Source organism: Rhinopithecus roxellana, chromosome 12 (genome assembly GCF_007565055.1).
Source record: "Rhinopithecus roxellana isolate Shanxi Qingling chromosome 12, ASM756505v1, whole genome shotgun sequence".
Taxonomy (NCBI): Eukaryota; Metazoa; Chordata; class Mammalia; order Primates; family Cercopithecidae; genus Rhinopithecus; species Rhinopithecus roxellana.
The window spans coordinates 11,525,177-11,539,732 of NC_044560.1; the positions used below are offsets into that span (position 1 = coordinate 11,525,177).

At 41.3% G+C, this 14,556-nt stretch overlaps 1 protein-coding gene across 2 annotated transcripts in view; it reads left to right on the plus strand.

The window, feature by feature from the left end:
- The window catches only part of ZBTB40 (zinc finger and BTB domain containing 40), an 82,131-nt gene that overhangs the window by 40,853 nt on the left and 26,722 nt on the right, over window positions 1-14,556 (plus strand). For both annotated transcript variants that reach the window (XM_030942809.1, XM_010364353.2), the window contains 3 exons: window positions 477-610; window positions 10,880-11,072; window positions 11,687-11,829. In XM_030942809.1, the coding sequence (XP_030798669.1) occupies window positions 477-610; window positions 10,880-11,072; window positions 11,687-11,829 (470 nt within the window). The remainder of the gene's footprint in view (window positions 1-476; window positions 611-10,879; window positions 11,073-11,686; window positions 11,830-14,556) is intronic.

Sequence of the window (14,556 nt, forward strand, 5' to 3'; positions counted from 1 at the left end):
CTTGCTCTGTTGCCTAGGCTGAAGTACAGTGGCGTGATCTCAGCTCACTGCAACCTCTGCCTCCTGGGTTCAAGCAATTTTCCTGCTTCATCTTCCCAAGTAGCTGGGATTACAGGCATGCACCACCATGCCTAGCTAATTTTTTGTATTTTTAGTAGAGATGGGATTTCACCATGTTGGCCAGGCTGGTCTCGAACTCCTGACCTTGTGATCCACCCGCCTCGGCCTCCCAAAGTGCTAGGATTATAGGCATGAGCCACCACGCCCTGCTGATCATCTTCTATTTTAACCAGGCTGAGGCCAGCACAAAGGAGGAAGCTGTGAGAGATACTGTTGTCTGTTATTCATAACTAATGTGCTAGATAGAGATCAGTTAGGTGCAGTATATGACCTGAAGATGCTCAGACAGCTGAAACTTGTAAAAATTGGTTTCAAATAATGAATTTCTGATTTGTTTTATTTTGTTCCACATTTAGCATGTGAAAGGAAACATTACCAGCTGAATTTTCTTCTAGAAAATGAAGATATCTTCTCAGATGCACTCATGGTTACCCAGGATGTTTTAAAAAAACTAGAAGTGTGTTCAGAAATTAAAGGTCCACAGAAGGAGGTAGGTACCTCTGACTTTTGTACTTGTTTGCTAGTTAGTGTTCTCAGGATACCTTACTAACTTTCCATATGGGGTGGAAATAGCCCAGGGTTTCAGTGTTTTGAAACATTAATTTTTAAAAATTTATTCCCTAAAGGGCAGTCTCGCAAAAGTACTCAGGCAAGATACTTTCAAAATGAAGTTACATTTTGATCACCAGGAGAATCCTAGCTTCTAACCAGTTTTGATCCAGGATACTTAACTGATCATACCATTTCCTCCTGATTAATCACAGATAAATTTAAGAAGGTAGCCGTGTATAACCCCAAACCTGAGACTTAAACAATTCAAATGAAAACAAAACAACAGATACTCAAAATATGAACAAAAAGGACTTTATATATATGAATTATTGGTAAAAGACATCCAATATTTAGGAATAACGGTGGCCATTTTCAGACATAAAAACAGTAATGGTAAACATTTATTGAACACTTTCTGTATTAAGCTTGGCATATGTGTTATCACATTTAATTTTCACAAAAATCATCAGTGTGGGTATTATTGTTAAGTCCTGTTTTATACATGAGAAAACTGTCTCAAAGAGGTGGTGTAATTTGGAGAAGGTCACAGAGCTCATATGACCCTGAGCCAGAATTGAAACCTCAGCATTCTGACTTTAGAGCTGCTCCCTTACACACTGAGTTATACTGCCTCCCAACAGGGTAAAAGTGATGCATATATGTATAAGTGTTTAGGAATCGCCTGACAGAAAACTGCCAAATGGCTATCATGCTTCCTTAGCTGACCTCTTTTTTAAAGTAACTCAGTTGAGACGCTTTCCCACCTGTGTGATCTCTCAATACTTGATTCTTCACACCCGACCCTGCAGGATTCACTCCACAACCAATTTAGGATTGCATTTGTTTCCCTTTTCTCCTAGCCCTGCTTCCCCATTCTGAGAGGCCGCTGGCAGAGCGAGAGGCCACTGCCCCAGCAGGCTTGCTCCTCTGATTGGTAGGGGGTAGTGTGGGTCAGTCCTCCCATGTTGCTGTAGGCAATTTTGTATTAATCCAAGTAATACATGCCTTCTAATAATTAAATGTTTTCCTGATTCATAGCAAGTTACTTTTTTAAAAAACAAATTCAAGGTCTGGTATTTATTTTAGCTGTGTTAACTGACAGTTGGCTATACATTGTTTTCTTGGGAGACAAGCTAGTTACAAGGCTGGGCTAACCCTGATGACTCTCTTTGGGAGGTTTCAAGTCATAAATCCTTGGTACTCTTTGTACTGATTATGCTGAAGGACATTATGGTTTTATATTTTTGCACTTGCATGTTCTCTTAGCTGTTCAATCCATCATTTTTTGTCATTAGTTTGTTACCTTGATAGCTTCTAGACACACCTCTTCATTTTCTCTTAAGGCTTCCTCTCCACTTAACTTTGGCTACAGAGGAGTAATGTTATTCCTTAGATCAGCAGTACTCAAGTTATTAGTGTCACCTTTATACTTAGGTGAACTGTGTCTTATGCATTTTTTTTAACATTGGTACCTAAAAGTATGTGGCATATAACAGGTGGTCAAGAAATGTCTGTTATACATGCATTCGTTCAACATTTCTTTCTTTTTTTCCATTTCTTGTTCTAATCTTTTGATGGCAATACCGTTAATGGTCCCTTAAAAGAACACTGATTTGCTATTCGTGATCATTGTAGGCTTATATTATTTCTTCCTCAGTTTTAGAGATCAGAGTAGGAGCTCTGCAAATCACTTGGTGGCTGTTTTTAAAGCCCATTCTGTTACAGTCCATAATAAATCTTTGAACTTCAAAAAGAAAAAGGGAACAGATACTTTAAGAACATAAGATTAAACAGAGTTAGGGAGATGCTGCTTTGTACTTGGGCCTCTACTTCTGTCTTTCTCTCTCATACTTTGTTTCAGACAGCCTTGTTGAGCTATGACCGACATGCAGTAACCTGTACATAGGTATAGTGTACAGTGTGATTAGTTTTGGTATATGGCCTGAAACCATCACCACAGTCAAGATGGTAAACATCTCCATCACCCCCAAAAGTTTCTTCGTGTCCGTGTGTACTCCCTGTCTCCTGCCCCTTCCACTTACCCATGTCCCAGGTAGCCGCTGGTCTGCTTTCGGTCACTGTACATAAGTTTGTATTTTCTAGAGTATTGTATAAATGGAGTCATATGGTATGTATTTTTTGTCTGGCCTTCATTCAGCATAAGTATCTTGAGATTCATCCATGTTTTTTTTTTTTTCCTTTTTTCTTTTTCTGTGAACTCTACAGAGATACGCCCCTACTGTTGTGTGTTCATTCCTTCTTATTGCTGAGTCATATGCATTGTGTGGATATGCAATTCATTTATCCAGCTCTACTATTTACTAGCATTGTGACTTTAGGCAGCTTCATCTTTATAAGCCTCAGTGCCCTTGTTTGTAAAATGGGGATACTATCACCTACATCATGGGGTCATTGTGAATTACGATTATTTATATAAAATTCATAGTAAAATGCCAGATACTCAGTAGGAGATCAGTAGGGAACAACTGCTATTGTTTGTTTATACATTAACTCAGTATTTTAGACCTAATAGACCTTGAAACCCCCTTTTCACTGAATGCCTCATAATATCCTGGTGCCATGGCCATTTACTCTGACACATGAGATGGTTTGCTGTTACTTTAAGCTTAATTTGTAAGGCATGCTTTCAGATAAGTACCACCATCCACTTGGAAGTAGCTTCTTAAACTTCAAGGGCAGTGTCTAGTCTGAAGTAATCACTTTCTAGAACAGTCTCTAGAGGAAGTAGCTTCCTGTACTGCAGGGGTAGTGTCTAGAATGAAGCAATCAGTCTCTAGCAATGTATAGAAAAATCATCTGAGGTGCTTGTTACAATGTATACCTCCAGAACTCATTTCCATAGTGTCTGATTCTTAGGTTGTGGTAGAACTTGGGAATCTACATCTTTAACAGGCTCCCCATGGGTTGCTGTTTTGGAACCTGTAGACTACATTTTGAGAAGCGAATGGCTTACAAAACTCTTAGTGTGTGATGGCAGATGTCATAATGTCTGTGCTGGCACCTTTCAGTGGCATGAGAGGCCACCGAATACCCATTTTCCTCATTTGCTTGCCCTTTGATTTAGCAGATGTTTACTGAGCAACTGATATGTGCCAGACTGAGCCGCTTGCTAGGCAGAGAAACTTCAATAAGACTTGATCCCTGTCCTTAAAGAGTATCTTGACAGCAGAGAAATCCTGCCACATGTGTGGTTATTTTGGGGGAAGTATGCACAAGAGTCGCCAAATTACAGATTTCACCATAAGGCTTCAGCAATGAGCGCATTTAAGAGCTGTTCACTTAGAACAACATTGTTTCACATTTCCATACAATTTTACAGTTTGTTTGGGGTATTTTGTTTTTCTGTTTATACATTTTTAGCTCCCCAAGAGCTTTGAGTGGTGTCCTGTGATTGGTCGTTGTTTGGTTAATCATAACTTGAGAACAGCTTAACATTAAAAATAGTCTACTCCTGGATGTGTCATTCCATTTCTGAAACACAGCTGTGAGGTGTGCACCTGGGCAGGATTGAGTTTAGGGAGGACACCATGAACTAGTGTCCCAATTGTTTTATTTCCTGAGATCAATGATGAAAGGTGGCAAAGCCATTCCCTGAGCAGTGATTGCAGCAACTAGAAGAAGCTGGGCTACTTGAATTGTGAGAAACCAAAGCCAAAACTTATTAAAGAGAAATCTCTTAGGTGCTAGAGTGGGACCATGTCTTCTGCGTGTCTTTCTATCAGTGTAATATCCCTTACCCATGAGAAAAGCAGATAGTGACCTAAGAGGTCACTTCTGACCTTTGGCTAAGCTGAGTAAAACTTTAATTTAGAGCCAGACTCATACTGTTTTTCAGTTTTTATGCTAGGTTTTTGGTTTTTGGTTTTTTGTTTGTTTGTTTTTGAGACTGAATCTTGCTCTGTTGCCCAGGCTGGAGTGTAGTGGTGCAATCTCAGCTCACTGCAGCCTCGGCCTCCCGGGTTCAAGTGATTCTCCTGCCTCAGCCTCCTGAGTAGCTGGGACTGCAGGCACGTGCCACCATGCCTGGCTAATTTTTGTATTTTTAGTAGAGACGGGGTTTCACCATATTGTTCAGGCTGGTCACGAACTCCTGACCTCAGGTGATCCACCCGCCTTAGCCTCCCAAAGTGCTGGGATTACAGGCGTGAGCCACCGTGCCCAGCCTTTTTTTTTTTTTTTTATGTTTTAGGAATCATTTATTTAACTCTTCTGGACGTTAGCATTAACAAGTTTTGACACTGCCACTTATTTGCTCTGTGGCTTTAGGCAAGTTGTTTTGCCTCTCTGTGCCAGTTTTCATGTGGGTAAAAACAAAGGCAAGGTAGGGGTTGGACAGGGCGCTGGCGCTGGCATTTTCCAGTTCTCTCGTCTGTATTTTCTGACATGTGTCTGCCTCCCAACATGCAGGCAGCAGAGATGCTACAGATTGAGAACAGCGTGGAGCTAACAAGACTTGCATACAGTGAGATACAGTGGATGATTTTGTGAGTGGCTGGGATACTTTCTGGAGGTTGAAAATTGTTTTTATTTAGCTGGCATCACGTGTCCGTTAACGGCACTCAGCGTCCCCAGGGATTGAGCGTGGCTTGCACCTCAGTGACAGACAAGCCCACGGGGACTCTGAGGCTCAGGGAATTTCACTGGGGATTCAGACACCACCCATGGTCCCTGCAGACCAGGCGGTGCTCAGAAGCATGGAGGCATCAGAGATCCCGTTCTCATCCAGGACACCACGTTGCCTGGGAGGCACCACATTGATAATAAAACAACTAAGTTAGGGTAGACATAGGAATATCAGAGAGAGTTGCAGGGGGATGCCGTAAACACATTCATGTACCGCAGGGAGCACCGGACCAGCTGAATTGGGGACCCTTTCTAGCGCCAGGCTTCTGGGATTCCTTTGAGCGCCTTCTGTGTGCAATCTACTGGTCCAAACTGGCTTATGCAAAAAGTTAACTTGTTGGCTCCTGTGACTTCATAGTGTGAAAGGAGAGATAGCTCTGGCCATGGCTGGGTACAGTTATGGCAACACTATCATCAGGACCTGGGTTCTTTCTCCCTGTCTCAGCAATGCTTCCTCTCTGCGGCCTCCACTTTCGGAAAGGCTTGCCCTCATGGTGACAGAAATGGCAGCAGCTGCTTTAACTTCAGGTGCAATCCAACAGAAAGTGGCCAAAGCCATGGTAGGTGGCACACAGTCACAAGGTAAAGTCCCACGATAGGCCGTCTGTACCTTGAGGAGCAAGGAAGCCAGTGGTGGATCGGTCCAAGTCCCAAAACCTTAAAAGTAGGGAAACCGGTAGTGCAGCCTTCAGTCTTTTGCCAGAGGCCGGAGAGCCCTTGGCAAACCACCGGTGTGAGTCCAAGAATCCAAATGCTGAAGAACTTGGAGCCTGATGTTCGAGGGCAGGAAGCATCCAGCATAGGAGAAAGATGAAGGCTGGAATTGTCTTTCTTCTTTATTCCTAGCCGTGTCTCTGCTTTTAATTAATTGTGTATACAGCAAAGTGGGTCTTCAACTAGAATAAGGAGATAGCTTTTTCTACTATTGATTTCTGTGCTTTTTGATCGACTCTTCACCTAAAAATCTAGAAGACTCCCAAAGCTGAAGACCTAGTAGCATTTTTTTCCCCTTCAACTTTATTTCAAAGGCAAACACGTCTCTTCTCCTATGTGAATCTGGTGTTTTCAGCCGTGTTGCTGCTGTGGAGGTTTGTCAAGTGCAGATCTGTGTTTGGAGGGCTCTGTTCACTGACAGGGTTGGGTAGCCCTCTTGAGAGTGAGTTAATGAGATTCATTTTACAGGTCTATGAAAGGTGAAAATAAGTAGTTGTTTTTCCAAATCTCCTTTCTGTTAATGATTAAGCTTAAGATAGGCAGCCATGGATAGAAGGGCTAATGGTTTTATGGCAAGGGAATTTTATTTAATTAAACATTTATTGAGCACCTACTATATACCAGTTTATTCATTGAGACCAAGAAAAGTGATACAAATTGTCTACATACTACCCAGTATTCAAAGCGGTATTGATTCTGTTAAGTCTAATAGAACCCAGTGTAAATAGATTCGATTATGCTTAAATCCGGGAGGTAGAACTCGGTGAAAGGGGTGCCAGCTACTCTCCTTACTAGACCTGTGACCTTAGGCAAGTTACTTAACCTCCTTGAAGTTCATCTAAAATAGTAGTAGTAACGTCTCCCAGGCCTGGTGTGAGGAGGAAGGTAGATGGCACGGTGTCTGGGATGATGTGGAGCGATTATAGTCTCTATCATTATTGCCATCACCCAGCCCTCAGCAGTCAACGGAGGCCTGAGTGAACAAGAATATAGTATAACTCAAACAGATCTGAAGGCAGTAGGCAAACAATTGGGGTAAATAAGTCAATTCAGTTACAAGGCTTGAGTTAAGGGAAAGATTAAATGGTTTTTCACTTATAGAGGAAAAGAAATGGTCTCATCTTGAAATATATTTACCTACATTTCACTCTAGGTAAAGTACTTAGATTACTTCTGTGACCATGCATTAACATGAATTTATTGAAGTATCTTTACCCCTGAGAATTAAGAGTTAGTTCCAAATGTATGGTTAAAGAACTTAGCCCTTTCAACAGAACTCTGTTTTGGTCAGCTTTTGGAGTTCTGTTACGTGATAGTAATTGATGAACCCCTGCCTATCCTAATATCCTAATCCCCTTCTGTTTAGGCAGAAAAACTGTTGCAGAAAAGGGCTTGCTTGCTTATTCCACTGTGGAGCCCTAGGCAGCTTTAGGGGGCTGATGGAGTAACTGCTGTAGTGCTGGCATGAGTGTAGGTCCCCAGTAGGTTCTGAAAGAAAGAGCAGAGAGAGCAGGGCTGTCCATGCAGCTAACTGCCCTCTCCTGGCCCTTTCATCAGCCCACCCCTGCTTCTCTTCCCAGATGGCTGCCCTAGCATCACTGTTGAGCAATGAAGTGAACAAATGTTTTAATTTCACTGCTGAGTAGTTCTGCAAAGAGGGAGACAGCAGAGAGGATAATGAGAAGCGTATCAGATGCCACCATTGATGAAAGCTTCTCTTCCCCACTGGCTCAAATGATAATGCCAGACAAATTGGATACCGAGAGATGTGGATTTGGGATATTCTGAGAGTTTCAGGTGAAAAAAAAAAAAGCCTGGCCTAGGCTAGAATGAGATAGCTGTATGCTGTATTAATTGAGATGCACAAAAGGCAGGCAGGAAGGAAAGGGAAAATAAAAAGGAAGAAACATGTTTACTGAGGGTATTAGCAGCAAGCGGCTCTGTATTAGTTATCCAGTGCTGTATCACAAATTGCTCTAAAATCTAGCAGCTTCAAACAACAAACATTTATTACTACAGTTCCCATGGGTCAGGAATCCAGGTACAGCTCATCTGAATCCTCTGGCTCAGCCGCTCACAGGCTGCAGTCAAGGTGTCAGCCAGGGCTGCATCTCAAGGCTCAGCCCAGGGAGTACCTTTTTCTAAGCCCACTCTCATGGCTGTTGGCAGGCTTCAGAAGATCCACTTCCAAGCTTACTCCCTGACTGTTGGCTGGAGACATCAGTTCTTTGCCACCTGGGTGTCTCCATAGGGCAGCTCACAACATGGCAGCTTGCATCTCACAGAGCAAGGGCAGAGAGAGAAAACACAGGCAAGATGGAAGTCAAACTAGCCTGACCTCAAAAGTAGCATCCTGTAACTTTTACCATATTCTCCTTCTTAGAAGCAAGTCATGAGGTTCAATCCAACAGCATGAATATCCAGAGTCAGGTATCATTAGGATCCATTTTAGATGCTGCCTGCCTTGGGGTCCCTACTGCTGTCAGTGAAAAGGCGTTTTAAAGAGATTTCAAGCCAACTAACAAAAACATGAAAAGTTGATTTAATTTAGCCAAAGGGGATTAAGCATTCAACTGACATCTTCATTTCTTGTTTATTATTATTATTATTTTTTTTTTTTTTTGAGACGGAGTCTCGCTCTGTCGCCCAGGCTGGAGTACAGTGGCCGGATCTCAGCTCACTGCAAGCTCCGCCTCCCGGGTTTACGCCATTCTCCTGCCTCAGCCTCCCGAGTAGCTGGGACTACAGGCGCCCGCCAGGTCGCCCGGCTAGTTTTTTGTATTAGTAGAGACGGGGTTTCACCATGTTAGCCAGGATGGTCTTGATCTCCTGACCTCGTGATCCGCCCGTCTCGGCCTCCCAAAGTGCTGGGATTACAGGCTTGAGCCACCGCGCCCGGCTTGTTTATTATTTTTTAAATACAAGATGAGTTACCTTAGGTTCTCAGAAGTTTCTTATGCTAATGATATGTTGATGTGGATTATTAAACTGTGTTTATGTGTACTTTTGGAGATGACTGAAAAACACAGGAAACTTTTAAAGTTTAATGTAGCTTTTTTATACAGACATCCTGTGATTAGGAAGCAAGCTAAAGCAAAGCCAAGAAACACAAGGTCTAACTCGTTTATAATTTCTACTTGGGAGGAGAGGAGAAAGATAAAATCTCTCTAAATAAAAATCTTAAACATATACTTACTACCAGAATTGGTAATAACAGCTGTCTAGCTAAATTTTGCTGTGTTGATACAGTATTCATGAGCTCCTTCAGTGTGGTGGGGAGACTGTGTGTGTGTAGAAAACTAACCTCTTGCTCTCTAAAGACTCTGGTGAGAAAATTTTTCTATTTTATAATCTTGACACTAAAAAAAATCAAAGGTAGATGGTAGTTTTGTCAAGTAGAAATATAAAGACTCTACATATGACTGGACACACGAAATTCAGTTTTGGTTACCAGATTTTTTCAAGTAAATTAATTATTGCTAAAATAGAAATATGAATCCTACCTTCCAATTGACCTTCCTCGCATTTGCATGAGAGATGTTCTGTCAGACCAAAGAAAGGAATGCTAATTTTGTTTATTTTGCCACTGGGGTTGTTGATGTCTTAGAAGGGTCTAGAAGAGTCAAGATGATGACTTTGGTTTTATATGCGCCCCTGAGACCTCTGGAGGGAGGATAAGGTGTGTCCAGCAGAAACTGTGTGGCAGCTCTGGATTCTCTGGATTGAAACAGTGCAGGGTTAGAGCTGCTTTTCAGAGTGGTTTGCGTAAAGGTGATAGTTAAAGCGATACATGTGAGAGCTTTTCAAAAGAGAGCGTATAAAAGGAGAAAAAACATAAAAGATTGAGACCAGTCTTAGGTGCTGTTAATGGTTATGGATTTGGAAGAAGAACCAGTGGGAAAGGCTGAAAAGGAGTGGTCAGGAAGGCAAGTTCTTATCCCACATACTTCAGTGCTGCTGAAATCAGAAGAGAATTGTGATACAGAGGCACTGCCAAATGCCACCGAAAGGTCAAGTGGCACAAAGCCAGAGGCAAGGCCCGTTATATAAATGTTGGTTAGGGGAAGAAGCTGTGAAGCCCCTTCAGGCTGAAAGCAGTCATTCACACGGCGTAATTAACATGTGAGTCATATGTTCTTACAGCTGGCAACTACAAGCCAACACATTGTTAGCCTTAATTGTTACCAACTATATCTAAAATTAATAAGGCTCATGTCTTTTTAAATAGCCTGTCATTTATAATGTAAATGATTTAAGGTATTCTTTTTTCCTAAATTGTGAGATGTTAATTGCATTCTCAAATAATAAAATGACAGTTCATTAGATTTAAATTCAGACATCCTTGCCCATGAAATACTTAAAATGCCAGATTCAGAAAGGTATAATTAGGTAAGAAGTGCATTAAGTTTATTAAAAATTCACTGAGCCCCTACTGTGTGCCAGGCTATGCTATTTGCTGAAGATACAGAGGATACAGAACAGCATAATTCGTGTCTTCAAGAAGTCTAGTAGGAGAAAAAATGTAATAATTATAGTATGACAAATGTCAAATTAAAAACAGTGAAGAGGAGGTAGGGCCTGTGGCCAGGAAGGGCCTCCCAGCAGAGGTAACCCCTGAGCAAGGTTCGAGCATGGAGTCGTGGAATTGGAGTCCTCCAGAAGACAGGGGTGGGAACATGGGACCGCGGGGCTTGTTGGAACTGCCACTGGGGAAGAAAGTGCAGTGGATGAGGAGCTACAGGAGAAGCTGGCAGGAATCAAACTGTTGAGGGCCTTGTTTGCCAAATGCAGGGAGCGGATGGTTCTTGTGGATCGCTAATCTATCTTTCTGGGTACTTTTGTTCCATAGACTGTAGTGAAATGTCTCGAGGGTGAAGGAGGACATTCAGCATTCCAGAGAATCCTGGGTAAAGTAAGAGAGGGGAGCCTGGATGTTCAGACCGTTGTGTCCCTGTTGAGGCTGTACCAAGATTCTAATCCTGCAGTAAAAACAGCACTGTTAGACAGGAAGCCAGAAGATGTAGACACAGTGCAGCCAAAAGGTAGGAGAAGATCCTATGGATTGGAATGGCAGGGTTTTATTTTGGGATGATGCTATAAAGTTTGTTCCAGTGATACGTTTCTTTGGTAGCTTAGTTATTAAGTGGTTTTCACATAAGTTTCACATGTAAATTCCAGAAGCTGCATGTTAAATATACACCTACTAAATTTGAGTCTCCATTTCTATCCCACAGTTAACTAGTCTGACACCTTGAAGTTGGAGAATATCATCAATGTTCTCCTGCCCTTCAAAAAGCCACACATCCAAATCAATGACTTGAGTACCCAGGGTGGACTGGTTTGCTGACAGCACTTTAAGGCTGAAGCTTCTCTCATTTGGGTTAGGTACAAAGCAGTGGCCTTGCCAACCAGAAGTTAACCTCTGGCTGGCTCTGCAGCTTTGTGTTTCAACAGATAAATGAAACATTTTTCCTTTCATAGAATTTAAACAGAATAATAAAGTATTTTCCTCTGTAAAAGAGATTCTGCATTCAGGTGCTCAGAATAAGCTGAAAATCACTTTACTATTCTGTTAGATCTCTCTTGACAAACCATGCTGTCATTTTCTTCAAATTGACTAGCTTCTCTTGTGTGTCTCTAACTCTTTCTCCCCCAGGGAGCACAGAGGAGGGAAAGACCTTGTCTGTTCTGTTACTGGAACACAAAGAGGACCTGATACAGTGTGTAACACAGCTGAGACCTATTATGGAGTTCCTGGAAACAGCCAAGGAGGAATTCCTGACTGGCACTGAAAAAAGGGTAACTGTGTCAAGTGTCTCCTCCCTCCTCCTGAATTCATATAGCACTTAAAAAAAATTCTTTTTGTGGCACATAGCATTTTATACTTTGCAGTATTTTAATACATACTGCATAGTGAGCACCTTGAAGTTGAGGTGCTTGTTTTGTATCCTGTTGCTTTCCTTGCAGTAACTTGCTTAAGGCCTTGCACATGGAGCCATAAGGAAAATGGATAGGTGGGTGGGTGGATGGATGGATGGATGGATGGATGGATGGATGGATGTGTGGGTGGATGGATGGACGGACAGATGGACAGATGGATATATGCTATTCTTGCTCTGACTCTATCACTTTTTACTGTAAACGACTGTATCAAGAGTTAAAATGTTAAGGAAATTTTGTAATTATTATGACACCTTTCCTCTTTATAGAAATGTACTGTACATTCAGAATATGTAGAAAATGGGGAAAGCAATCAAAAAGAAAAAAATTCACATTTCACCACTCAGAGATGACACTGCTAACATGCTGAAGCATGTGTTCCCCTCTTTTTTTTTTTTCCTGAGGCAGAGTCTCGCTCTGTCTTCCAGGCTGGAGTGCAGCGGCACGATCTTGGCTCACTGCAAGCTCCACCTCCCGGGTTCACACCATTCTCCTGCCTCAGCCTCCCGAGTAGCTAGGACTACAGGCATCCGCCACAACGCCCAGCTATTTTTTTGTATTTTTAGTAGAGACGGGGTTTCACCATGTTAGCTAGGATGGTCTCGATCTCTTGACCTCGTGATCCGCCCGCCTGGCCTCCCAAAGTGCTGGGATTATAGCCATGAGCCACCGCATCCGGCCATGTTCCCCTCTTTCTTATTTGAGTCATCCCAGGATGGCGTTATACAGAACATATGGTTTTCTAACTTGACTTTTTACTTAATATCTTAATACATGTCTATATGTATAATATGGATTTTGTATCCTGTCTAATGGACATTCCATAATTCATTAATTCTTTATCATTGGGCATCAGTGTCCTTTTTTTTTTTTGGCTATTATAAGTGATGTTGTGAAAAACATTCTTGCACATAAATCTTTCCATACCTCTGAAATTATTCCCTTACTATACTTTCTAAGAAGTGGAAGTTTGGAATCGAGAGTATAAAAATTTTCAAGTGTTTGATACATATTGCCAAATTGCCCTTCAGGAAGGTTGTACCAATTTACTCTCCCACCAGCTAGCTACTAAAATCCTCATAAAACTGCTGGCATGACTTCTCAAGGCAACTAGATAACTATGTTTGTTGGTGTTATTGATTTCAACTTTGTGCTAAAAATACTTTTATATCTGGGAAGAAGGAATAGGGATAGAGTACTTTTGTGGCATCAATTCCTAAAACTGTGGGAAGTGACTTAAGTGTTCAGGAGAGAAAACGTTTAGAAGCCACTGGTATAATGGCTAAGCCCTGAATTTACAGTGACGACTAGATCCTCAATTTTATTTTTCTCAGTGATCTTATGTTGCACATGTGTGCATGTGCACACACGCACACACACAAAGGGAACAACCTTTAATCTCAGAATTACATTTTGTGATTTGTTTTTAAAATTTTGAGTCCTTTGAACTTCTTAGAGAAATAAAATAAACAAAGATTAAACTTCTGTCTTTTCTCCTTAGTCTTCCAATTAAGTGTAATTTCAGACACTCAATTTAAGTAAGTTGCTTATAGCTCTAGAAGTTCCTGATTCCCTCTTTAGTGATTTCGTTGGATTACTCATTCAAACCTTTTTCTTATTAGCTAGATTGAATGTGTCCTTTGAACTGTTTCATTATCTTGGTAAAACAGCATTTATAGATAGAGTCCAAACTCAGCCTCATTCTCTGCAGCAAGATAGACCACACTGTCATTTTCTTCTGTCACTTTCAGTTTACTTGAAAGAGAAAGCTGAAGCAGAAGTGCTTAAATTAGTTATAAATCACAAAAACACTTCTTAAGATTGGGGTTCCACCAGACCTTCATTAAGTGATTCCTTCTCATGAAAGTGGAAGCATACTAATAAAGTGGGAGTGGAGAGGTGAATGTTGATTGAATAGCCACAGTATTTTGACATTGTGTGGAATGTGTACCCAGGCCTTTTCCAACTTTTTTTCTGGTTAGAAACCATGCTAATAATGGATGCCATGGCCTTTATAAATATGTTGGGTTTTGTAAGAAGCAGTAACCAGGAACATATTTACATAAGGACTGGAAACAGAAAAAAAAGGTAATTACTATAGCTGTCATTTATTTATTGCTTATTGTGTGCCAGGCAATGTGCTGAGGACTTTTTAAAACATTACTGAGTTTTGCCCTCATAGCAACTTTATGACATCATGGATATTACCCTTATTTTAAAGATGAAGAAACAGAACACAGGGAGGTGAAGCAGCTCACCCAAAGACACAGCTGTTTGGGGCTGGTAATAAGAACTAGACTTCTAACCAAAGCACATTCTCTTAACCCCTGTGAGTACTTCTCCCTAATCATATCAATAACATAGTCATTTCTTAAAGATCACATATGTCCTAGGAGTTAGGCAAGGCCATACAAACAGCACCTTCATTTTACAGTAACAACTGTGCAAGAGTTGGTATTATCTTCTTTTTCAAGTGAGGAAAATAAGGCTTGAAGAATTAAATAACTTGCCCAAAGTCACACAGGCAATAAATATTAGAATTGCAATTTGAACTAGGTCTGTCTGGATTTAAAGCCTGTGCTTACT